At 39.4% G+C, this 24353-nt stretch overlaps 1 protein-coding gene and 1 pseudogene across 3 annotated transcripts in view; one reads left to right on the top strand and one right to left on the bottom strand.

Moving 5' to 3' along the window:
- Positions 1 to 10235, bottom strand: part of STX11 (syntaxin 11) — a 45862-nt gene extending 35627 nt beyond the window's left edge. Inside the window, exons 1-2 of one of the 3 annotated variants that reach the window (XM_029943822.1) lie at positions 10018 to 10235; positions 9752 to 9932 (exon numbers count right to left, since the gene is read on the bottom strand). In XM_029943822.1, coding sequence (XP_029799682.1) covers positions 9752 to 9818 — 67 coding nt within the window. In that variant the 5' untranslated portion in view covers positions 9819 to 9932; positions 10018 to 10235. Of the gene's footprint in view, positions 1 to 9751; positions 9933 to 10017 lie in introns of those variants that run through there. The other 2 variants (XM_029943829.1, XM_029943830.1) reach the window with 2 other exon arrangements.
- A 6399-nt stretch (positions 10236 to 16634) lies between these two features.
- LOC115295360 lies at positions 16635 to 20548 on the top strand (annotated as a pseudogene).
- The last annotated feature ends 3805 nt before the right edge of the window (positions 20549 to 24353 follow it).

Below are 24353 nucleotides of genomic sequence, written 5' to 3'. Positions count from 1 at the left end.
GGAAAGCGGGCAGCCGGGGGCCGGGCCGCCCTGCAGCCGTGCCTCTCCTGCGCGCCCGCAGACGCTCTCCGAGGCGGCCCGAGGCACCTCGCCTGCCCCCCTCCGCGCGGGGAGGGGCCCGGCTGCGCCGGACTTTCCCCAGGAATCCCCCTCGCGCCGGTGACGTCTACCGGGCGCTGCGTTCCGAGTGGAGAGGCCGCGTGCGGCGGGTTCTGAGAGTGGGTGTGGCTGCCAGCCCCGCACCTGCCGCTACCCAGTAACCCGCAAGGCGGCCGGCCGGGGCCTGAGCGGCCCACCGAGGCTGAGCCCTCTTGGACTCACCGCCTGTCGAGTAGGCCAGAACCCCGGACCGCTTCAGTCGTTCATTCAGTACCAAACGAGCGTCCACTCGAGGGCTGAGGGTACTGACTGTGGTTAAAAATACCAAGACCGTGCCTTCGAAGACCTGGCGTTCCCGTGGGGAACATCAAGTGTACATTACGCCAAATGGCCGTAAGTATCTTGAAAAATAAGACTGAGGCTTAAAAGTTAGGGAATGGTATAACGCGCACACGCACACCAACAAAAAAACACCGCCAACAACAACAAAAACAAAGCTCTTGTTGATGTGGAATTTCAAAGAAAGGCAGAAGCCAACTGAAAGAACTCCCAATGCACAATTGGGACAATTTGAGCAACACAATAAAGTAGTATTAGACTACAATCCAAAGTTAAAAGAAAACCCATGAGTTTCTAACAGTATAAGTAGTTGAATAATAAATAAATGCTAAATGGAGATCAATCTCCCCTGCAGAAGAATTTGTAAAAATTTACGTAGGGGCGCCTGGGTGGCTCAGTCGGTTAAGCGTCCGGCTTTGGCTCAGGTCATGATCTCACGGTTCGTGGGTTCGAGCCCCGCATTGGGCTCTGTGCTGACAGCTAGCTCAGAGCCTGGAGCCTGCTTCGGATTCTGTGTCTCCCTCTCTCTCTGACCCTCCCCTGCTCGTGCTGTCTCTCTCTGTCTCTCAAAAATAAATAAAAAACATTAAAAAAATGTTTTAAGTTTCTGTAGATACTCCACCCTTAAGGAGGAGAAGCATAATTTCCCACTCCTGAAGTATGGCCTGCCCACAGTGACTTCTCCCAAAAAGTAAGGCATAGAAGGGAGAAAAAGAATAACTTCACAATGGAGGTACCACCTCGGCCAGAAGATCAAGGTCAATATTAACAGTCATATATCATACTGATAGTATGCACTTATGATATGATGTGATGAAAATGTCACTTTACCTCTGTGGTTTTCCTTCCCCAAGCCCATGACCCCAGTTCTTATAAGAAAAATATCGGATAACAGAGGGACATCCTCCAAAATACATGGCCAATATTTCCCTGAGCTGTCCATGTCATCAGAAACAGGGAAAGTCTGGAAAACTGCTACACTGTAGAGGAGCCTGAGGAGACATGTCACCTAGATGTATGTGGATGGACTTTCATTAGCAATATAGTATCAAGATTGGTTGATTAGTTGTGATGGTGTGCCATATTAACTAGAAGACGGTGATAAATAGGGGGAAATGGGTATGAGGTTTATGAAAACACTCTATACCATCCTTGCAATTTTTCTGTAAATCTAAAACTATTCTAAAAAATAGCATTTATTAAAATAAAGCTAGGGGCGCCTGAGTGGCTCGGTCGGTTAGACATTCGACTTCAGCTCAGGTCATGATCTCACGGTTCATGGGTCTGAGCCTTGCGTCCGGCTCGGTGCTGACAGCTCACAACCTGGAGCCTGCTTCAGACTCGGTGTCTCCCTCTCTCTCTGCCCCTCCCCCACTCATGCTCTGCCTCTCACTCTCTCAAAAATAAACATTAAAACATTTTTTAATAAAAGTAAAGCAAAATAAAAGAGATGAGTGTGCTATAATAAACTTTAAAAGAAGTTTACTTCAAAGGCCTCCAAGATAAAAACCAAACAAAACAGTTGAAGGAGGAAATAATGCGGATATTTGGGTTATGACCATTTCAGGCAGAGAGATCTGTAGACGTAGAGGCCCTGAGGGAAGAGTTCTTGGCTTCCTGGATTAGTATCAATGTGGGTAGAACAGAATGAGTGAGGGAAGAGCAGTGGGTGATGTAACCAGGGCTGGAGCATGAAGGGCCTTGGTGGTCATGATAGTTTTAAATTTTACTCTTATTGAGAAAGGAAGACATTGAAGAATTTTTAGTAGAAAAGTAACCTGATATGCCTTTTTTTAAAAATTTGCTATTATATTGACAAATTAGGGGGAGAGGATGGAAGAAGGCCAACTAGTTAGGAAACTGTGCCAGTTAATTTTGTCTGTTAACTCCACTGGGCAATGGGGTGCCCAGGTATTTGGTTAAAGATTATTCTGGATGTGTCTCTAAGGGTGTTTTAGAAGAGATTAACATTTGAATCTATAGAATGAGTAAAGCAGATTGCCCACCCAGTATGGGTGGGCGTCATCCAGTCTGTTGAAGGCCTGAATAAAACTGCAAGCTGGTTGAGGGAGAATTGATCCTCTCTAGGCCTGATTTTGAGCTTAAACATCAACATTTTCCTGCCTTCAGACTTGGCCTCGAACTGGAAGTTATACCATTTGCTCTCCTGCTTTTCAGGCCTCAGACTGAAATTGTACCAACTTTCCTGGGTCTCCATCTTGCCAACTGAAGATTTTGGAAGTTCTCAGCCTCTGTTAATGTTCATATACATATACAGTTCTGTTTCTCTGGACCACCCTGACTGATACAAAACCATAGCAGTAGAGCTGGTAAGAAGTGGGCAGGTTCTGAGTATATTGCCAAGGAGAAGCTGACATGACTGGCTGATTAATTGGATGCAGGGCATGGAGAGTAGAAGAAGTCAGGTTGAGTTAAGGTTTTTACTCAAAGCAATTAGAAGAAAAGAGGTTCCTTATGCTAACCAGGAAGACTGCTTGAGCAGCAATTTGTAGGGCTGCGGAAGGGGAGGGGAGGTTGCTGGGAATTAAGAGTTCCATTTTGGGGGTGCCTGGGTGGCTCAGTTGGTCAAGCCTCCGACTTCAGCTCAGGTCATGATCTAACAGCTCATGAGTTCGAGCCCCATGTCAGGCTCTGTGCTGACGGCTCAGAGTCTTGAGACTGCTTCCATTCTATGTCTCCCTCTCTGCCCCTCTCCTGCTCATACTCTGTCTTCTCTGTCTCTCAAAAATAAATATTTTAAAAAAAGAGTTCCATTTTGGACACTTTAAGTTTGAGTTGTCAAGAAGGCATTTGGACAGGTGTGTCTGGGAGATGGTATCAATTGGGAAGTCTTTAGTGATCGGTGGTCGACAGGTAGAATTTATTTTTTTTAATTTTTTAAATGTTTTTTTATTTATTTTTGAGAGACAGAGAGAGACAGCACAGACAGGGGAGGGTCAGAAAGAGAGGGTGATATGGAATCTGAATCAGGCTCCAGGCTCTGAACTAGCTGTCAGCACAGAGCCTGATGCGGGGCTTGAACCTACGAACCATGAGATCATGACCTGAGCTGAAGCCAGATGCTTAACCAACTGAGCCACCCAGGTGCCCCTGCACGTAGAATTTAGCTGTCTGCAGTCTGAGCCATTGGGCACTCCAAGGGTCAGGGATCAAGGAGGACAAAGAATCAAAGAAAAGAGAATGAGAAGGCATAATCAGTGATTTAGGAAGTAGACTAACAAAGAGTGGTGTTCCAGAAGCCAAGTGAAAGCAGTGGTTCAAGAATGGTCAAACTCTGTTAAACACTGCTAAAGTGGGTAAAATTAGAACTGAAAACTTGAGCGTTGGGCTTGGCCATGTGGAGGTCAGTGCACACTTGATAAGAAGAATTGGGGTGGTGTGTAGTGATCAAAGCCTGTACGGATTGGGCCCATAGAGACTGAAAAAAGAGTAAATGGAGACAGAAAACTGAGACAAAAGCTGGACGGAAATATATGGTTAAGAGAGAGATTTTTATTTTAATTACAAGATACACCTGTCTGTATGCTCATGGGCACAAGCCAAAAAACAAGGAACAAGTGATGGTGCAGGAGAGAAAAGATCATTGCTGAAGCAGTGTTCTTGAGTAGATGAGCAAGGATGGAATGCAATGCATGAAAGGAATGTTGGGGTTAAATTGGAGAAGATAGATATTTTTTTCTGATAGCAGGAGTGAAGGCAGAACATAGGGGCACAGATGCTGGTAAATGTGGAGGCAGGAATATGTTTTCTCAATGGAAAAGCAAGGTTATCAGTAGAGTGAGGAGAAGAGAGGAAAGTTTGAGAAGAGGGTAGTCAGTTTGAAACATCACCAGGGATAGTGAGAGAGTAGACAGACTTTGAAAACATAGTCAGATTGCTGGATAATAGTAAGGGTTCATTTGATGTCAGGGATTACGTATATAACGGGAGACCAGTCAGAATAGGTGTGTGTTCTGACCAGTCTCACTTGCCTACTTGGGTACAGATAATGCGAGGCAGAGGTCCAGATAGAAGCAGAGGTTGGGTTTGGCCAGCTGAATGCGATGGAGGAGAGAGGGACAGGAACATGGAGCCTCTATACAAGAGAATTATTATAAGGAAGGACCATGGCATTTAAACCAAGGAAGGAGAGAAGAGAGGACATGAATGATGGTGTTGAGGCAAAGTGGAAAGGTGTGAGGTTAATGGATTGAAGGTTCCAGGGTATCAAGAAATTGTGCAGTGAGGGGATTAGAGAGATTCAGTTGCAAAAATGCAAGTTGGTTATCAGAGATTGGTATCTTTGAGACTTAGATTGTGAAGGGATGAAGATACTGGTAATGACAAAGTCTAAACTGACCTGGGTTTTCTGCAGTTGATGTGCCTACCAGGTAGGTCTCCTATGTCTTATACATTTTTTCTGGAAAGGTTGGCTCTCACCTCATCTGGATTTCCTGAGCTATGAGTATGGATGAGGACGCTAGGGTAGATCCAGGTAAAGCAGGGGAAGCGCTTGGAGAAAGGCATAGTTCCCTCATGAAGTCTTGTCCTCTGTATACAGTATCTCGTACCTTACTGCCATCCCAAATGTGAAGTGCTCATAAAGCCACTGAGTCTCAGGATTGGAAGGACATCTAGCCCAGCTGCCTTCTCAGATGCAACTCCTACATAGCCCTCAGCTAAATAGACATTAAGCAATCACCAACCATCATGTAGCGATCACCAACCACCATTTCTCTTTGCCACACTAGTTTGCAAACTCCTTGAGGGCGTATGTTTAACCTGTCTTTTTTGGGTGTGATAAAATATATGTGACTTAAAATTTTCCATTGTAACCTTTTGAAAGTGCAAAGTTCAGTTACATAAGTACATTCACACTGTGGTGCGACCATCCCCATCCGTTTCCAGAAAATTTTATCTACCCTAACTGACAACTCTGTGCCTATTAAACACCAATTCTCTGCTCCCCCCTCTGTCTAGCCCCCAGAAGTCGTCATTCTACTTACTGTCTCTATCACTTTGACTACTCTCGATATGTCACGTAAGTGGAGTGGCTGGCTTGTTTCACTTGGCATAATGGTCACGATTTATCTATGTTATAGCGTGTGTCAGAATCTTTTTCCTTTCTCTAAAAAAAAATGTTTATTTATTTTGAGGGGAGAGTTGGAAACAGAGAGAGAGAACCCCAAGCAGGCTCCATCCTGTCAGCGCAGAGCCAAACGCAGGGTTTAATCTCACAAACCAAGAGTCAGATGCTTAACCGACTGAACCACCCAGGTGACCCAAATCTTTTTCCTTTTAAAGGCTGAATACTATTTCTTTTTCAGTCTTTTCTTCAACTTTTCTGGAGTCCATACCCAGAAGGGGAGTTGCTGGATCATATAGTCATGCTCTGTGTAATTTTTTGTGGTATCTGCACACCATTCTTCACAGTAGCTGCACCAGTTTACATTCATTCCAGCAATGCACGGGGGTTCTGGTTTCTCCACCCCTTTGCCAACACTTGTTATCTTCTTATAACCTATCTTTGATTTCCTCTCTATGGAAATTCCTCTCTATGCTGCCAGGCACATGATGGTGTATGAGTAAATGAACAGCTTTTGTTAGCCCTGTTGAAAAGGGAAATGAGTTTAAATGAATCAGCAAGCCCCATCTTCCACATCTTGTTCTAGATCTTCACTGTCCATTATTGCAGACACATGTAGCTATTTAAATTTAAATTAATTAAGATTAAGCAAAATTTGAAATTCAGTTCCTCAATCTCAGTGACATTTTTAGAGCATAAGAGTCACCATAACTAACAGTCATTAGTGCCCACACTGCATTGGACTGTGCAGAGTAGGAAATTAGCATGATTGCAGACGGTTCTTTTGTTACTATATTGGTTACCAGTATTGATCCTGCCAGCACCCTGTGCTCTGTCTCACAAATCATATCTGGATAAGCTTTTCCAGAATTGGACAGCTTACAATTTAAGATAAAGGTCTTTCTTTTAGGAGGGAGGGAATAAGCTGCCTAAAAAGTCTGTGGCCCTTACTACATAAATGGCTGCTATGCAGAGTCTCAAATTTTCATGTATAAATATTACATTTGGACTTTCAGTGATCGTGCAGTTCTGTTGCTCTTGGTTATCTTTATTAACACAGATTTGCTAAACTGTTTAAATCTTTCTCTATGTCATTCAAAACTGTTATCTACTAAACCATTGGTTTAAAAAATAGTTTTGGATTCAGAATGGAGATTATGTCTCCACTTAATACTTCACCACTTTACTACTTTTTACCCAAAGCCTAAAACAATACCTAGCACGTTAGGGATTGTCAATAAATATTTGTTGAAAGGTGAGTGAGTGAGTGACACAAGTAAGCACTGAGCTGAACTTGGGAGCTCAGGGCACTGAGATGACATTTTAGAGGGTGGTGTAGTGAGATTTAGGAATATGGATTTATCACTGTTTGTTGTTTGTTTTTAACAAAACATGATTTTAAGCTATGTTTTTTTATTCCATTGTTCAAAAGTAGTTTATAATTTAATTCTTTTTTTTATAATTTAATTCTTGTAAGGCTATTGTCTAGTGCATGTTTATAAAGCTTCAACTCGTTTATAAACAAGCACCACCAATGAATATACTAACAAGAAAAAATAAATTCTAGATTTTTATCATGTCAGCATGTATGCAGGCATCTTCTGTTTGCTCCTTCAGATCTACTTTCTACTTCTCTCCATCCTACTCTCTACCCTGGGTGGTTGATCTCGATGGATTGTTGCAATAGGTTCCTATGCCCATTGGCATCTCTTGGACTTGGCCAACAGGGAGATCTAGCAGGAGAGCAGAAGCAGAGGATGAGGTCTGGGAATTTATTTCAAACAGAAGGACTCTCTGTGTTCCCAACAGGTTCCTCTAAAGTGGTCTGTTCTACATGATTCTCTCTCCTTCCTGGTTCTGATTATCTCTCCCTACTCATGAGTCTCAGGACTGGCGTATGACAGCCTAAGAATCCCTATGATTTCCCCTCTGCTGATACCTTTAAATATTACCTTTATTTATAAACCATTATTGAATTATTCTAATTTCAATGTGCCATCTGTTTACTGCTGGGACCCTGATACAGCATCCTTTATCAGTAGCTAGACCACAGAGTCCAAATCCCTGCTCTGAAATTTTTATACCTATAGTCCTTACAAAAATGTTCCCTGATAATTTTAGCATCTCCTTATTTCAGTTCACTGGTTAGCTTTATGAAGAAACCGTGTTGTATGTCATATAATATACATTTTTCTCCAGCACACTCAGACTAGAAAAATACTCTGATTCATAGGCAAATCATTTTGCATATAGCTTCTCTACATAAAATATTATTTATGGAAATACATATATAAGACTATAAACAGGTTGGTTCATTTTTAAGTTATTAAATATTTTAATATCTAGTAAGCTTTCAATTACTTCTGGATATGGGAGAAAATCTATACCTCAGTACTACAAACAAGCCATCATTACTCAATATACACAGCTTATTGGAGTTTTTAACCCCTTCCTATACACTAAATGTTTGTGTCTGCCAAAAATTCATGTTGTAATCTAATACCCAACATGATGGCATTAGGAAGGAGGGCCTTGGGGGTGATTAGGTCATGAGGATGGAGCCCTCAAGAATGGGAATCATGTTCTTATAAAAGTGGCCGCACACAGCTCTCTTGCCCCTTCTGTCATGTGAGAAGACAGCAAGTAGACGACCGTCTATGAACCAGGAAGTGGGCTCTTACCAGACACCAAATCTGTCGGCACCTTGATCTTAGACCTCCCAGTCTCCAGAACTATGACAAATAAATTTCTGCTATTGATAATCCATAAAGTCTAGATTATTTTTCCTATAGCATAAAGGCCACGTGGACTAAGACACCCTTTGAGGTTCAGTGTTTAACTGTACAATTATTAGCAGACATCAGCTCATTTAAAAATATATAAACCCCATAATACTAATATCTATATTAAAAATAACTGATACTTATTGGTCAGTTGCAGTGTGCCAAGAACTATGCTAACATTTTCATATATTACCTTATTTAATTTTCATCACAAATTGGTCAAGTGTATACAACCCAACCCTATTTGACAGAGGAGGAAATGAGCCTTAAAGTCTCCCGTCCACTGTCACAGCACCAGCGAGCAAAGGACCCTAGTCAAATCCTGGTGTCCAACACAAAAGTCCATGTTCTTAACCACCAATGAAGAATACAAGAACAGCATCAAAGACCACAGAAGAACCAAAAACTAAGCACCATTCAAAGCAAAGGATTTCTCTTATCCTGTTACCTACCCGCAAAGAGCAGTGTCTAGGGGCGCCTGGGTGGCTCAGTCAGTTAAGCATTTGACTTCAGCTCAGGTCATGCTCTCACCCCTTGTGAGTTTGAAGCCTGCACCGGGCTCTGTGCTGACAGCTCAGCGCCTGGAGCCTGCTTCCGATTCTGTCTCCCTCTCTCTCTGCCCCTCTCCCCCTCACACTCGGTCTCTTTCTCTCAAAATAAATAAACATTAAAAAATTTAAAAAAGAGCAATGTCTAAACCTGTATACACTTAGAAAAATTACAAAAAAAAAGAAAGAAAAGAATTCAACAGATAACTCATAGAAAAGTAAATTTCTTATTGTTTAGTAAGCTTATTTTTCTGTGCATGGCACATAGGAGGGGTAGAAAATTGGTGGTGAAATTGTACTATTTTGGTATTAGTTAAATATTACTCCTGGCTACATTTCCTGAAATAACATACTCATATTTTTTATTTTAACCCAAACTGCAATTAAGTGACAATTTTCCTCTGATATATTGCTATACTTGCAAGAGGCCTGAAGGTGAGCATGTACTGGCTGCTCTATTCATACAAATAGAACATTCTGGGTTAAAGAGAAGAGGCTAAAAAATACTAGATGCAGAGATAGTATAATTGATCTGTTTTCTTTTCAACTGTGATTTTGCATAACAAGTTGCAAAACTATTTTTAAGATGAGACTATTACTCAATACTCACTTCTGGTAAAAGCCCTTTTTGCACAATCCTCCTGTCCTGCAGAACTGATAGAAGTGAAACAGAAAAGCATAAGCAGAACGTAGCAAATGAGCCATGCCTTCATAGGTAATAGCTTAGTCATAAGCCTTTAAAGATTGATTTTGAATTTGTATAGTTAAATTTGTTCTCAACAAGCATAATTCTCACAAATAGACTAAACATTTTTATAATCTATAGTTGGTTCATTTAGATGAATTCGTACCATCCATTTAGAAACTGTGTATATCTACACCAAAAAAAGCCTTACTTTGGGGCTGAGACATGTTTTTTTTCTCTTTCTCTTCATCCATTTCATCCTCTTCTTGCAGCTCCATGACTTTGTCTTACTTTTCCCTTCAACACTCTCTTCTGGTGGGCTGAGTCCTTCCTCAGAGATGGTTTATAATTTCTGTGAGTGCATGGACCACAGCCAGCATTCTTCCATGACCCTAAAGAAAATTTAAGAGCACAATCTTGGCACGACAAAAAACAAACGTGTTTCAAATGACGAATATGTCTTAAAGATGAACATACCAAAATTGACACAGTGAAAACGGATCAAAGTCTCAGGTGTAAATTCACAGGTCCAATGGACAGACTTCTTGCAGGCATCTGCTCTTGGGATGGTGATCTTGTTGAGAAGCTGGGGAAGCTGACCGATGTTCCTCTCAGTCTGTGGCTCCTTACCTTACTTATGTGCCCCAAGCATGAGGAGGAACTTTTGGTGGAAGCTGACATAGGCTTGCATCACTAACTCTCCGTGTTGAAAGTAGGCCGCTCTAGCTGATTTCTTTAAACCCTAGTTTTTACAAGATGGACAAAGTTGAATTATGAAACAGGAACTTTTGCCACAATTTTACATCCCTAGTCACGAAGAAACATTTACAAAACAAATGCCCTCATGAAAATAAGAATTCATAATTGATTACAATGCAAATGTGAGTGCTGCACATAATCTCTTCATGCCTTATTTCTTTCAGGGTCCCAGGACCTCATCTCTCCAACTTCAGTGGTGAGTAGACAGACCCCTTTCCAAGGAAAAAGAATATATGATATACCCAGTGTTGCCAAATGACTTGAATATAATATAAATACAATGTAACTTACATACGCATGGTAAGAATTGTTATGGTTTCAGCCTCATTAGAACTATAGAATTGAAACCAATCATATGCGGAATTTAAGAAACAAAACAAACGAGCAATGGACAAAAAGGAGAGAGACAAACCAAGAAAGAAACTCTTAACTATAGAGGACAAACTGTTTGTTACCAGAGATGGGAGGGAGAATGGCTAAAAATAGGCGAAAGGGATTAAGAGTCCACTTACCATGATGGGCACTGAGTAATATATAGCGTTGTTGAATAACTCTACTATAGTGCCCCTTCAACTAATATAACACTGATTATTAACTACATTGGAATTAAAATTTAAAACTTTTAAAAAATGAACAAATCTACACATTAAAAGTATAAAATTAATATTAAAATAAGAAGCATTAATCTATGTTGTTTTGAAGAAGCAAAAAAGTTTTATTCTTTTAGCACATTTCAATTCTCTAAACTTAGTCACCATGTTTTACATTAAACCTTCAAACTGTATGCATCTCCTAGCTTAAAGCCTGCACCTTTTTACCATCCTCTCCCTGTTTCTCTCAACCCCAGCCCCCGGCAAGCACTTTTCTGCTCTCTCTTTCTATGAGTTTGACTTTTTTTTTTTTTTAAGTTTCCATACATAAGTGATACCATGCAGCATTTGCCTTTCTCTGTCTGGCTTACTTAATTTTGTATAATGCTCACAAGATCCATCAACATTGTCACAAATGGCCAAATGTTTTTCTTTCTCATGGCCGAATAATATCCCATTATAACTATAAACCACATCTTCTTTATCCATTTGTCCATTGATAGGCACCTCAGTTGTTTCTAACATTTGTTTATTTTTGAGAACAGAGACAGAGCATGAGTGGGGGAGGGGTAGAGAGAGAGGGAGACACAGAATCCAAAGCAGGCTCTAGGGTCTGAGCTAGCTGTCAGCACAGAGCCTGACACAGGAAAACCTACAGACTATGAAAGTGTGAGACCATGACCTGGGCCAAAGTTGGATGCTCAGCCATCTGAGCCACATAGCCACCCCTTGCTTTTTTCTATCGCTTGTGAACAATGCTGCAGGGAACACAGGAGCATAGATATCTCTTCACTATTCCATTTTCCTTTCCTTTGGATTTATACTCAGAAGTGGGAGTGCTAGATCATATGGTAGTTCTATTTTCAGCTTTTTGAAGAATTTTCGTACTATTTTCCATAGAGGGTGTACCAATTTACGTTCCCACCAACAATGCACAAGGGGTCCCCTTTTTGCAGATCCACTTCAACTTGTTATCTCTAGTCTTTTTGATGATAGCCACTCTAACAGGTGTAAGGTGATACCTCATTTTGCTTTTGATTTGTATTTCGCTGATGATTAGTGATGTTGAGCACCTTTTCATATACCTGTTGGTCATTTGTATATCTTCTTTGGAGAAATGTCTGTTCAGTTCCTCTGCCCATTTTTAAAATGTTTTGTTTTGTCTGTTTTTGATATTGAGTTGTAGGAGCACTTTATTCATTTTGGATATTAACCCCTTATAAGATATATGATTTGTGAATATGTTCTCCCATTTGGTAAGTTGCCTTTTTATTTTGTTGACAATTTCCTGTGCAACAGCTCTTTATTTGATGTAGTTTCACTTGTTTATTTTTGCCTTTATTATCTTTGCTTTTGGTGTCAAATTTTTAAAAAAGAACATTGCCAAGGTTGATGTCAAGGAGATTACCTCCTATGTTTTCTTCTAGGAGTTTTATAGTTGCAGGTTTTTTATTCAAGTATTTTGAGTTGGTTTTTGTGTATGGTGTAAGAGAGAGGTCCAGTTTCATTCTTATGTATTTGGCTGTCCAGGTTTCTCAACACCATTTATTAAAGAGACTATTCTTTTTCCATTGTATATTCTTGGCTCTTTTATGGAAAATTAGTTGACCATATAAGCATGAGTTTATTTCTGGGCTCTCTGTTATGTTGCATTGATTTATATGCCTGTATTTATGCCAATACCCTATTGTTTCTGTGAAAAATGCCACTGGAATTTTGATTGTATTGAATCCCTATCAAACTGCTTTAGGTAGTGTGGATATTTTAACAATATTAATTTTTCTAATCCATGAACACATAATCTCTTCCCATTTATTTTTGTCTTCAGTTTCTTTCATCAGTGTCTTATAGTTCTCAGTGTACAGCTCTTTCTCCTCATTGGTTAAATTTATTCTTCATATATCATCCTTTTTGATGCAATTGTAAGTGGATTATTTACTTAATTTCTCTTATTGCCAGTTCATTGTCAGGGTAAAGAATGGCAACTGATTTTTTTAATTGATTTTGTATCCTTCAACTTTACTGAATTTTTAGCTCTAACAATTTTTGGTGGAGTTTTTAGGGTTTTCTGTCTATTACATTTAATCTACAAATAGAGAAAGTTTTACTTCTTCCTTTTTGACTTTATTTCCTTTTACTGCCTGATTGCCCTGGCTAGAACTTCTAGTACCATATTGAATAAAAGTGACAAGAGTAGACATCCTTCTCCTTTCCTGATCTTAGAAGAAAAGCTTTCACCTTTTCACTGTTGAGCATGATGACAGCTGTGGGCTTGTCATGTGTAGCCTTTATTATGTTAAGGTATGTTCACTCTATACTCAGGTTGTTACACGATTTTATCATGAATCAATGTTAAACCTTGTCTGTCAAATGCTTTTTCTGCATCTATTGAGATGATTGTAAGATTTTTACCCTTCACTTTGTTAATGTGGTGTGTCATGTTGATTGATTTTCAGATGTTGGACCATCTTGCATCCCTGAAATGAATTCCACCTGATCATGGCGTGCCATCTTTTTTATATATTGTTGAATTAGGTTTGCTAATATTGTTGAGGATTTTCCCTCTACTGTTCATCAGTATATTGATCTGTTACTTTGTTTTCTTATAGTTGTCCTTGATTGGATTTGATATCAGGGTAATGCCAACTTTGTAAAATGGTTTGGAAGTGTTCTGTTTTCTTCTATTTTTTTTTTTTTGGAAGAGTTTGAAAATGACTGATTCTCAATTTTAAACTATTTGGTAGAATTTACCAGTGAAGCCATTTGGTCCTGAACTTTTGTTTGTTAGGAGGGTTTTTTTTTTTAATTTTTTAAACGTTTTTAAATTTATTTTAGAGAGACAGAGAGAGACAGCACGAGCAGGGGAGGGGCAGAGAGAGAGGGAGATACAGAATCTGAAGCAGGCTCCAGGCTCTGAGCTAGCTGTCAGCACAGAGCCCGATGTGGGGCTTGAACCCACGAACTGTGAGATCATGACCTGAGCTGAAGCCGGATGCTCAATGGACTGAGCTACCCAGGCGACCCAGGAGGGTTTTTATTACTGATTTAATCACCTTATTTATAATGAGTCTATTCAGATTTTGTATTAGTTCATGATTTAGTCTCGGGAGGTTGTATGTTTCTAGGAAATTTCTTTTTCTTCTAGATTGTCCAATTTGTTGGCATATAATAATTCATGTTAGTTTTTCATGATCATGTGTATTTCTGTGGTATCAGTTGTAACATCTCCTCTTTCATTTCTAATTTTATTTGAGTCTCTGTCTTTTTTTATTCTTGGTAAGCCTAGATAAAGGTATATCGATTTTGTCTGCTTTTTCCAAAAAAAGCCTCCCCTTTGTTTCATTCATCTTTTCAGTTGTCTTTATGGTCTCTGCTTCCTTTATTTCCACTCTTATCTTTGTTATTTCTCTCCTTCTGCTAACTGGATGCTTAGTTTGTTTTTCTTCTCCTATTTCTTGAGATGTAAAGTTGTTCACTTAAAGTGGTTTTTTTTTTTATTATGTAGGCATTTATTGCTGTGGCCTCCCTCTTAGAGCTGCTTTTGCTCCATCCCATTAGTTTGGGTAGGTTGTGCTTCCATATTTGTCTCATGAAATTTTTAATTCTCTTTTAATTTCTTTTTTAAAAATTTTTAATGTTTATTTATTGTTAGAGAGAGAGAGAGAATAAGTGCAGGAGAAGCAGAGAGAGGGAGACACGGAATCCAAAGCAGGCTCCAGGCTCTGAGCAGTCAGCACAGAGCCCAATATGGGGCTCAAACCCACAAACTGTGAAATAATGCCCTAAGCCAAAGTTGGATGCTTAACCAACTGAACCACCCAGGTGTCCCTGATTTCTCCTTAAATACATTGGTTTTTCCGTAGCTTGTTGTTTACTCTCCACATATTTGTGAATTTTCCAGTTTTCTTCTTGCAACTGATTTCTAGTTTTATACCATTAGGTTTGGAAAAGTTGCTTGAAATGATTTCAATCTTTTTTAAATTTATTAAGAGATGTTTTGTGGGTTAACATAATATATCCTTGGAGAACATTACATATGCACTTGAGAAAATCTGTATTCTCCTGCTGTTGGATGGAATGTTCTGCAAATGTCTGTTAAGTCCATCTGTTCTAATGCATAGTGTAAGTCTAATGTTTCCTTATTGGTTTTCTGTGTGAATGATCTACCCATTGTTGAAAGTGTCAAAACAAGCTGTACTTTGCATATATAGTCATTTAGAAGAGAAAAATACATAAATTAATGGCAAACACAACATAAAGCTCCATCTTGAATTGGAAATTTCAAAATAGTTATGTTTAATATTGCCTATTTTACTGCTGCTACTGCCATAGTGAGTCAAGGTACTAATCAAGCAGGGTGAAAAAAAGATGTGTTGATAGAAGCTGCTTTTAAACCCTGCTTCTATTCACACCCTTTCCATCCTGTGACAGCTCCTGCTTGCAGGCCCACCATCTTGTCTCAATCCAGGTCATACATGTGTCTTAATTTGACACTGGATGTAGGGAGGAAAAAAATTTCTTCTGAGAAATGTGTAAGTTGGTAGTCATGAAAATTTGAAGTCTGAATTCATATTATCCATGTGGGACAAAGAGCTTCAAGCAGATAGTTTCATTTCTAGGGAATGGATTGACGCCACCACATGGCTGGCTAAAATGAAGGCACACCCTCTCTGAAAATACTTAACTCCCCATTTTGACATTAACTGTCCTATACCATCAGTCAAAAGGTGCCTCCTGACTCCAGAAATGCCAAAATATGAAAAAATGTCAATTGTAGACCATTTTGTATATAGGAGTTTTGATGAGATAACTCATGCAAACTGCCTAGAACGGTGCCTTCAAGTAGTAAGCTGCTATAATTATCATCATCATCATCGCATTCCAGCTTTGTCGTAACCGCAAATTTTCATCATAATCAGACCTACTCACCTTTCTCTAAACACTCATTTCTCTTTTATTTCTGCGGTTTATGCAGGATGAAATGAGAAAGTACTTTGCTGAGTGTAAAATAATGAACATTATCTATCATTATTGTCATTATCATCATTATCATGCTATCCCTCAATATAGCTGCATACCCTTTTTTAATAGGATTTCCTATTCTGTAAAACCAAAGAGTTGGACTGCATAATGTTTTAAAATTTTTTGTTATGGCAAATGTTAGGCCTGTACAAACTTCTTTAGACTAGTCCATTCCTAAGCAAAAATATTTATTAACTCATGGTCAGTATATTCCCTCATATTTATACCTTCTACCCTAGACTATTCCCAGGCATCATAGTCTCATAGGCCTGATAATTTTTGTATACCTTCTAACTCTGCAAGTTTATAGTAAATTCAGAAATTCATGGTACCCCACTGTAAGTCTTGGTTATTAACAGTCATTTTTCTCCCCCCACCCCCGCCAAAGCTGAGTAAAATGAGGCTAGATACTGCTCTACTATTTAGTTAATGCTTATACCTTGACTTCTGCTTCCAAACGTGATGGAGCAACAGGGGCCAGATTTACCCTCCCAACTGAGTAACAACAGCAGGGACAAAATATATAAACATCAATTTTCAAGGTATTAAGTAATGAAGGACTGAGATCCCAAGATACGAAAAACATGCAAGGTAAGCCCCACGTGCCCCAGCTTGCTGCTGTGGACGAGTTTCCAGCACATGGCACAGAGGAGAAGCCAGGCACGTCGCCTGAGCTGAGATGAAGCCGAATCCAGGGAGACGAAGGTGACTAAAGTCCATAGGATGGAGTACCAAGTACCGGGGAGAGAGATGAACACAGATAGATCTGAGCAGACTTGCACAAGATCCCCCTTGAGTATTCAGCAGAGGATTTATCAGTTAATGCATGTCAGAAAACCTCCTGGGGCTGGCGGCAAAACCAACCAAAAGGGTTAGAGGAAGCAGTAACCACTGCCTGCACACAGCCAGAAATGGTGCCTATTCTCACAAACCAGACTGAAAAACCTCCTAATTTTCTGGAAGTAGTGGACAGAAAATTTTTCTCCCTGTGGCATCAAACTGTTTCTATATAATTTAACATAACAAAGTTCAAGAACACTTATGGGAATTCAAAAATACGTAGCATCCAACAAGGTATAATACTTAATCTACAGCATCTAATTAAAAATTACCAGACATGGTAATTTTTCTGCTCTCTTTAAGAGTAGGAAAACTCAGTCCACACACACACACCCACACACACACGCACACACGCACACACGTGCGCACACGCACACACACACACCGCACACACAATTGGAGTTCCCCAAAGGAAAAGAGAAATGGAAGAAATATTTGAAGAAATAAAGTCCAAAACTCTTCCAGATTTGTTGTAACCTTTAAAAGCATAGATCCAAGAAGCTGAGTGAACCCAAGCACAAGAAACATGAAGTACACCAAAGCATATCATAACTAAATCACTCAAAACCGGTGATAAAAAGAACATCTTAAAAGCACCCAGAGGGGGAAAAAAAAAGACATTATTTAGAGAAGAAAAAAGATAAAAAGATGAGAACAACAGCAAATTTCACAACAGTAATAATAATACCAGAGAAACAGAGGAGGACTAAAAGAAAAAAATATTAAAGGGAAAAACTGTCAGTTTATTATTTTATACACAGTGAATGTATCCTTTACAAATGAAAGTGAAATAAATATTTTTCTCAGACATAGAAAACTGAAAGAATTTATTACCAACAGGCTATAAAATTTATTACCAGCACACTCTAAGAATGGAAGCCCTGAGGCAAAAGGAAAATGATGCCAAGTGGAAATATGGAAATCTACAAACAAATGAAGTATACCAGAAATGTTAACTACATAATAAATACATGTTTTTTCTTATTATTAAATATCATTAAAGATAATTAACTAAGCAAAAATAGTAAAAATACAGTGTGGGATTTATAAAATATGTTAATGAAAAATGTATGACAATACTAGAACCTTAAAATAGGTTCTTAAACTATTTGTAAAGTGGTATAATATCCCTTGAAAGTAAATTGTAATACATGATTGGGGGCTACTCTAAACCCAGAGTCAACTAAAACAACAAAATAACATGCCAGCAAAAGAAAACAAAAATGGAGTCGTTAAAATGTTTAATTGATCCAAAAGAAAGCAAAAAGAAAAAGGGAAAAGAGAAGAAAGATGGAATGAATAGAAAGCAAATAGCAAGATTAGATGTCAATCTAACACAAAGTAATCACATTAAATATGAATAGTCTAATCATTCCAATTAAAAGGCAGAAATGGCCAGATTGCATAAAAAGCAAAGCACAACAATATGCCACCTACAAGAAAATCACATATTAAATGTAAAAAATTCAAACAGATTGAAAGTAAAAGAATAGAAAAAAGATAGCTAACACAAATCAAAAGAAAGCAAGAGTGTTTCCGTTAATGCCAGACAAAATACATTTCAGAGCAGAAATATTAGCAGTGATAAAGGAAGTGATTTCTTAATGATAAAGAGTTTAGTTAATCAGGAAGAAATACTCTCAAGTTTATGTATCAATATCAGCTTCCAAGTGCATGAATTAATAAATTAATAAAATTCCTGTCCATTGAAATAATTTTTAAGTTTTTATATTCATCATCATTTGCATTTTGCCTTTTAAGTTTTAAATTAATAGACTTTATTTTGGGGGGCAGTTTTATATTTATAAGAAACACTGAGCAGAAAGTACAGAGTAACCCCCCCCAGCCTTCCTGTTGCATTAGTGGGTACATTTGTTACAAATAATGAGCCACTATTGATACATTATTAACTAAAGTCCATAGTTTATATTAGGATTCATTGTGTGTTGTACTTTCTCTGAAGTGTGTATGGGGAAGCATGTGAATGTGTGTGTGATTTGTTTTGGATTAAGTTTTGATAATCATATATACCCTACTAAATAGTTTACTGCTTTAAAAAATTCCTGTGGTCCACCTGTTCATCCCCCCAACCTTCTCCTTGGTAACCACTGATTTATTTGTGTCTCCACAGTCTTGCCTTTTCCAGAATGTCATATAGTTGGAATGGTATGTAGCCTTTTTAGAATTACTTCTTTCACTAAGCAATAGGCATTCAAATTTCGTGTATGTCTTTGTGGGTTATACTCATTTCTTTTTTGTTGTTGGATGATATACTGTTGTCTGGATATGCTCAGTTCATGTATCTACTCACCAACCACAGGGCGAGATTACCAGATTCTATGATAACAGTATGTTTTGTAAGAAACTGTCAAACTGTCTTCCAAAGTGGCCGCATCATTTTGCATTCACACCAGCAGTGAATGAGAGCTTCTGTTTCTCCATATCCTCACCAGCATTTGGTGTTGTTGGTGTTTTGAATTTTAGCTATTCTAATAGGTATGTAGTAGTATTTCATCATTATTTTATTGCTTTTTAATTTTAATCATTGGTTTTTATATGTAGTTTTAATATTCAATATTTTGAGGTTTTTAGTATTTACATTAACTTACATTTTTTATAAAAGGAAATTCAAAGTAAACTTTGAGTATCATTACTGTACTACATATTGTGAGGTTGAAAAACATTTTATTCAATAGTTTAACTTCATTTATAATCTTAAGATATTTAGATATATGGAATGGTGGCATCTATTTGGATGTTTGCCTTGGGCAATCCTGTTTGGGGCATGAGGTCACAATTTTTGAGAATCATTGAGAAGTTGTAGACAGTCTCAGTAGAAATATGTGCATACACAAATACAGGCAAACTTTTGAGTGCCTTTCAGGGATTCACAGACTTCCTAAGACTCATTCCTGTATTCATTCATTATAGGTCAGCAACTTGCCACTCCCCTGAATTTCTGACACATCACTGCCCATTCAGTTTCCTGAAAGTACAGCCCCGAGATGGTCAGCCTCTCACATCCACCTTCACACTCCTCCAGAGGCATCCGATTCTCCAAGCAGGAATTCCTTCAGCCTGCTATAAAACATCCAGCACTTCTTTATTTTTGTGGCCATCACTGTAGCAACAGTGGCCAAAATGAAGTTCAATCCCTCTGTGACTTCTTTTTTTTAATGTTTTATTTACTTTTGAGACAGAGAGAGACAGAGGATGAGAGGAAGAGGGTCAGAGAGACAGGGAGACACAGAATCTGAAGCAAGCTCCAGGCTCCAAACTGTTAGCACAGAGCCCAGCATAGGACTCAAACCCACAAACGTGAGATCATGACCTGAGCCAAAGTCGAATGCTTAACCAACTGAGCCACCCAGGTGCCCCTGTGACTTCTGACCAGAGCAAGGGCCATAGAAGGCATGTCAATGCACCTTCCTACATTTGCAGAAATTATAGCTTCCCCTCTTTCCAAAAAGCTGAGACAGAAGTAAAACGTTTGACCCATGACCATCTGGAAGGATGATGAAGTACAGTTTGTGTGAGGACACTCTGAAGGTCAGCAAATTGGCGAAGTAGTCCAGCTTTACAGGAAGAAACACGCTGTCCGCATTGAACAAAGACAGCAAGAGAAGGCAAGTGTCACAGCTGTCCACGTGGGCATTCACCCCCGCAAGGTGGTTAGCACTAGACCAAAAATGGACAAAGACCACCAAAAGACACTTGAATGTAAAACAAAATCACACCAAGTAGTAAAGGAAAAGCACAAATATAAGGAAGAAACAATTGAGAAGATGCAGGAATAAAGTAATCTTCTATACAACTTTCAACAAAAATTATTAAAATAAAAACAACAAAACATTCAGCAAAGTAACCTCAAGCTAACCTGATCAGACCTCTCCCTGCATCACCTTCATTCAGGTAGCCCAAGAATAAGCCACTGCCAATTTGTTCAACTTGCTGTTCTCTGAATGTATCTCCAGGCTTTCCAGTGTCTCCAACTGAATATAGTTTTTCCACCTTTTCTTTATCTCTGCCTATTGAAATTCTACCAGTATTCAAGGATCCTGGATGTAAGTAACCTTTTCTTCCTAACCCACCTACTCTAAAAGAATCTCTTCCTTTTCTGACCTCTCAGAACACATTTGCATACTCATTCTTTCATTCATCTGTCCCTCTTTCATCATTCTATCAATCATACAGTGAACTCGGCTGAGTGTTCACAGTACTGGGCACTCTACTGGTACAGATGGCCTGTGCTCTGGAAGATTTCAGGCGAACAGGAGTGCATCTGAGGGACCTTATGGAGGCCTGGGCTGGAGGGCAATAAGAGGTAGAGGTTAAGAGACCATACAGGGTGCCTGAGTGGCTAAGTCAGTTAAGCCTTCGACTCTTGATTTCTGCTCAGGTCATGAAGTCATAGCTTATGAGTTTGAGCCCCACCTCAGGCTTTGTACTGACAGCACAGAGTCTGCTTGGGATTCTCTCTCCCCTCCTCTCTCTTTGCCCCTGCCCGCTCTCAAAACAAATAAATAAACATTAAAAAAAAAAAAAGAGTAGAGGTGCCTGGGTGGCTCAGTCAGTTAAGCATCTGACTTGGACTCAGGTCATGATCTCATGGTTTGTGGGTTCAAGTCCCACATTGGGCTCTGTACTGACAGTGCAGAGTCTGCTTGGGATTCTCTATCCCTCTCTCTCTCTCTCCCACTGTCCCTCTCTCTGTCTCTCAGAAATAAGTAAGTAAATATTAAACAAACAAACAAACAAAGAGTCAGATCATCTGGGCTCAGATCTTTGCCCTGCCCATAGTGGCTAGATGACCTGGGCCAAGTTACTTCGCCTTCCTCTGCTTGCATGGTTATCTGAAAGTCAAGATAAAAAGGGCACCTACGTCATAGGATCTATATGAGGATGAATGAGTTTACTACATAAAGATCTAAGAGTGTTTGGCATGTAGCAAGAACTCAGCAAATACTGTTAATATTATTATTGTGAATGAAAGGAAGATTCACAGGGAAGAGTAGACTTTCCTAAAAGTATATGTCTGAGAAACCGTCTGCACAACTTTGTATTCTGCAGTGCTTGCTGAAGATTAAGTAGACAAACATAAGCTTATGGCAGGGTTCCTTTTTTGAGCCAACTTTGAGCTGGCTATCTGTGTTTCAGATGCATTTGATGACTTGTGTCCTTATAGCCAACTGAGGGTCTCTTGACCTAAAGAGTGGCTTTCAAAGGTCACTACTACCACTTGAGTTGGTTTTATTTGATTGTTTGTTCATGTTTAATTCCTGTGGACCTGATAAGTTTGCAAAGAGGTTTTAAAAAGTTTTTAAAGGCTTTTCTATATGGCTATACTCACACTTCCTCCTAGTAAGGCAGGGTCCTCACAGGAATGAAATCAAAAGACTGGTCTTTAGGATGACATATCACAGAAAGTATAGGTTACAGAGTCAGCAAGCAGGTAAATGACCTTTTAAAATATCACAAAGTATTTTATTAAAGTTGCAGTGTTTGAAATCACGGTACCTGCTTTCAACTTATGGGTTGTTGCTTTCCTAGCTGCATAGAATGAGCAAGTCACTTAAACTTCCTGGGTTTCAGTTTTATCATCTGCCTTATGGGGACCATTCCTCTTTTCAGGGGTAAATAGGATGATGTACATGGAAGAGCTTGAAAAGGAAGTGTATAAAAGAAGAGGAAAGTGTATACTGAAAATGAGCATGCACTTGAGTATATGTTATGGTACAAACTTTATGGGTTTAAATCCACCAACTTTTTGAACTAAGTGCATGTGTGCTTTGACTTTGTTGAGCTGCTCACTTTCTTATGTTATTACTCGAATGACATATCAACCCATTTTATGCATTCATCTTTTCAATAGTTGAATTGCATTTCAGTGCCTGACCATGAGTTATTGTGACTCAGAACACTTAAAGAAGTTTGACTACATGCAGAAAATTTATGAGTAGCAGAATGAGAACATGGCAGATTTCCATTAATCACTTTTATTGAGAGTTGAGTCACTCTTTGCTATGAAAATAATTTATAGGGCAATGTTCCATTTGAGGAAAAATGAAAATTAATGGCATTTGTCAAGATGATGATGAGTATGTTTCAACACCAGTGGAAAAGAACAAGTTTCACAGAAAATGTAAACCCTACACCAGATTATTTATCATCATAACTATTTCAGGCTCTTTGGTAAATGTTAGGAAGTTTGGCTGAATTAGATATTGTTCACTGAGCTAGCTGCTCTCTGTGTGACTCCCAGATCTAGTTTGAACCGTTCTATCTGCTGCCTTCAGTCCTAGGAGGGTTGGGCAGGAAACACGAAGGCACGATGAGACTAGGTCAGGGAATTTCTTCTCTGCTTCTCTAGGTGATGCTGAGCCTCTGGCGGTAGCTGCTCCTGACCATCAGAGTTCCAGTGAACTCCGGTGGAGTTCAGCCTACCAGAGCTGTGGGGGAGGAAAGGCTTCCTGCCAGTCCTGTTCTAGATGCCTCGGTTCTCCTCGGTTCTCTTCACTGAGATAAATTTAACAGATTTTTATCAAAATCTCACCTCAAAAGGACTTGTTTCCTGCTGGGGCCACACCAGATATATTCTCCATTAAGCAAAGTTTATAAAACTTCTGAAGTATAGATCCTGCAATAAACTAGATCTTCATCTACCAAAATGTTTTCCAGGTATCTTTATCACTGTGTTTCCTTTATTAGAGCGTTCCTAAAATAAACTGAAATATCATGTGTGATGGCTAGGCTAAATTATACTTCCCAGAATTCCCCTGCCTGCATGTGTCTGCATGGGGAGGGGCACAGGAGAGAGTCTTGCATGGGAATTTGGAGGGAAGTTTTGTAGCTCATGCACACTGCGGTTTACCTGCTGGGTGACCTCATAGGTGTGAGGTGGCAGCATGACCTCCCACTGCTCCAGCTGCACCGGGATCCTCCTTAACCTCTTCCGGCTCCCAGACCAGACATGTGTGATTAACTTGGTCATGAGGGGCCTCACATTCTGCAGGACACTCCTAGCATCAAGATCGGGGGCAACGAGGTACTGACAAGGGTTTCAGTCTATCCTTGTGAAGCTCCGGCTGGTTCTTGTTCTTCCCACGTTACATCCCTCTTTCTTTCTTTCCTGTCTGCCCGTGCTCGGGACGTCAAACTCAGGCATCTGCCTTACAGAGTCCGCTTACCCAGCAGTCTAGCTGCGTAAGGACACCTTCCTCTGTGTGTGTCTGCAGGTGCATGTGCGTGTGTGGATGGATAGACAGGTAAATAGATATGTGAAATTAAAATATTAATCATCCCTTTTGTACTTTCCCTTCCAGCACTATAAAGACTTTATTATTTGTTTATATTATCGTTTATTGTCAAGTTGGTTTCCCTATAATACCCAGTGATAAAGACTATATTTAACATGCCTTTTTATCTTAGCTCCTTTTAAGATTTTTCTCTATATCACTAATTTCAAATTGGTTGATTATGTTGTGCCCTCTTTTTTTGTTTGTTTTTGGTCTTGTTTTGTTTGGTTCTTGTATTCTTGGGAAGGGGATAGGGAGGGAGTGCTTAGACCTGACACCAAAAGAATGATCCATAAAAGAAGAAATT

The sequence above is a fragment of the Suricata suricatta genome, chromosome 7 (assembly GCF_006229205.1).
Source record: "Suricata suricatta isolate VVHF042 chromosome 7, meerkat_22Aug2017_6uvM2_HiC, whole genome shotgun sequence".
Classification (NCBI taxonomy): Eukaryota; Metazoa; Chordata; class Mammalia; order Carnivora; family Herpestidae; genus Suricata; species Suricata suricatta.
The sequence above is the reverse complement of the archived record's forward strand: the minus strand, read 5'-3'. Positions and strand labels throughout refer to the sequence as shown.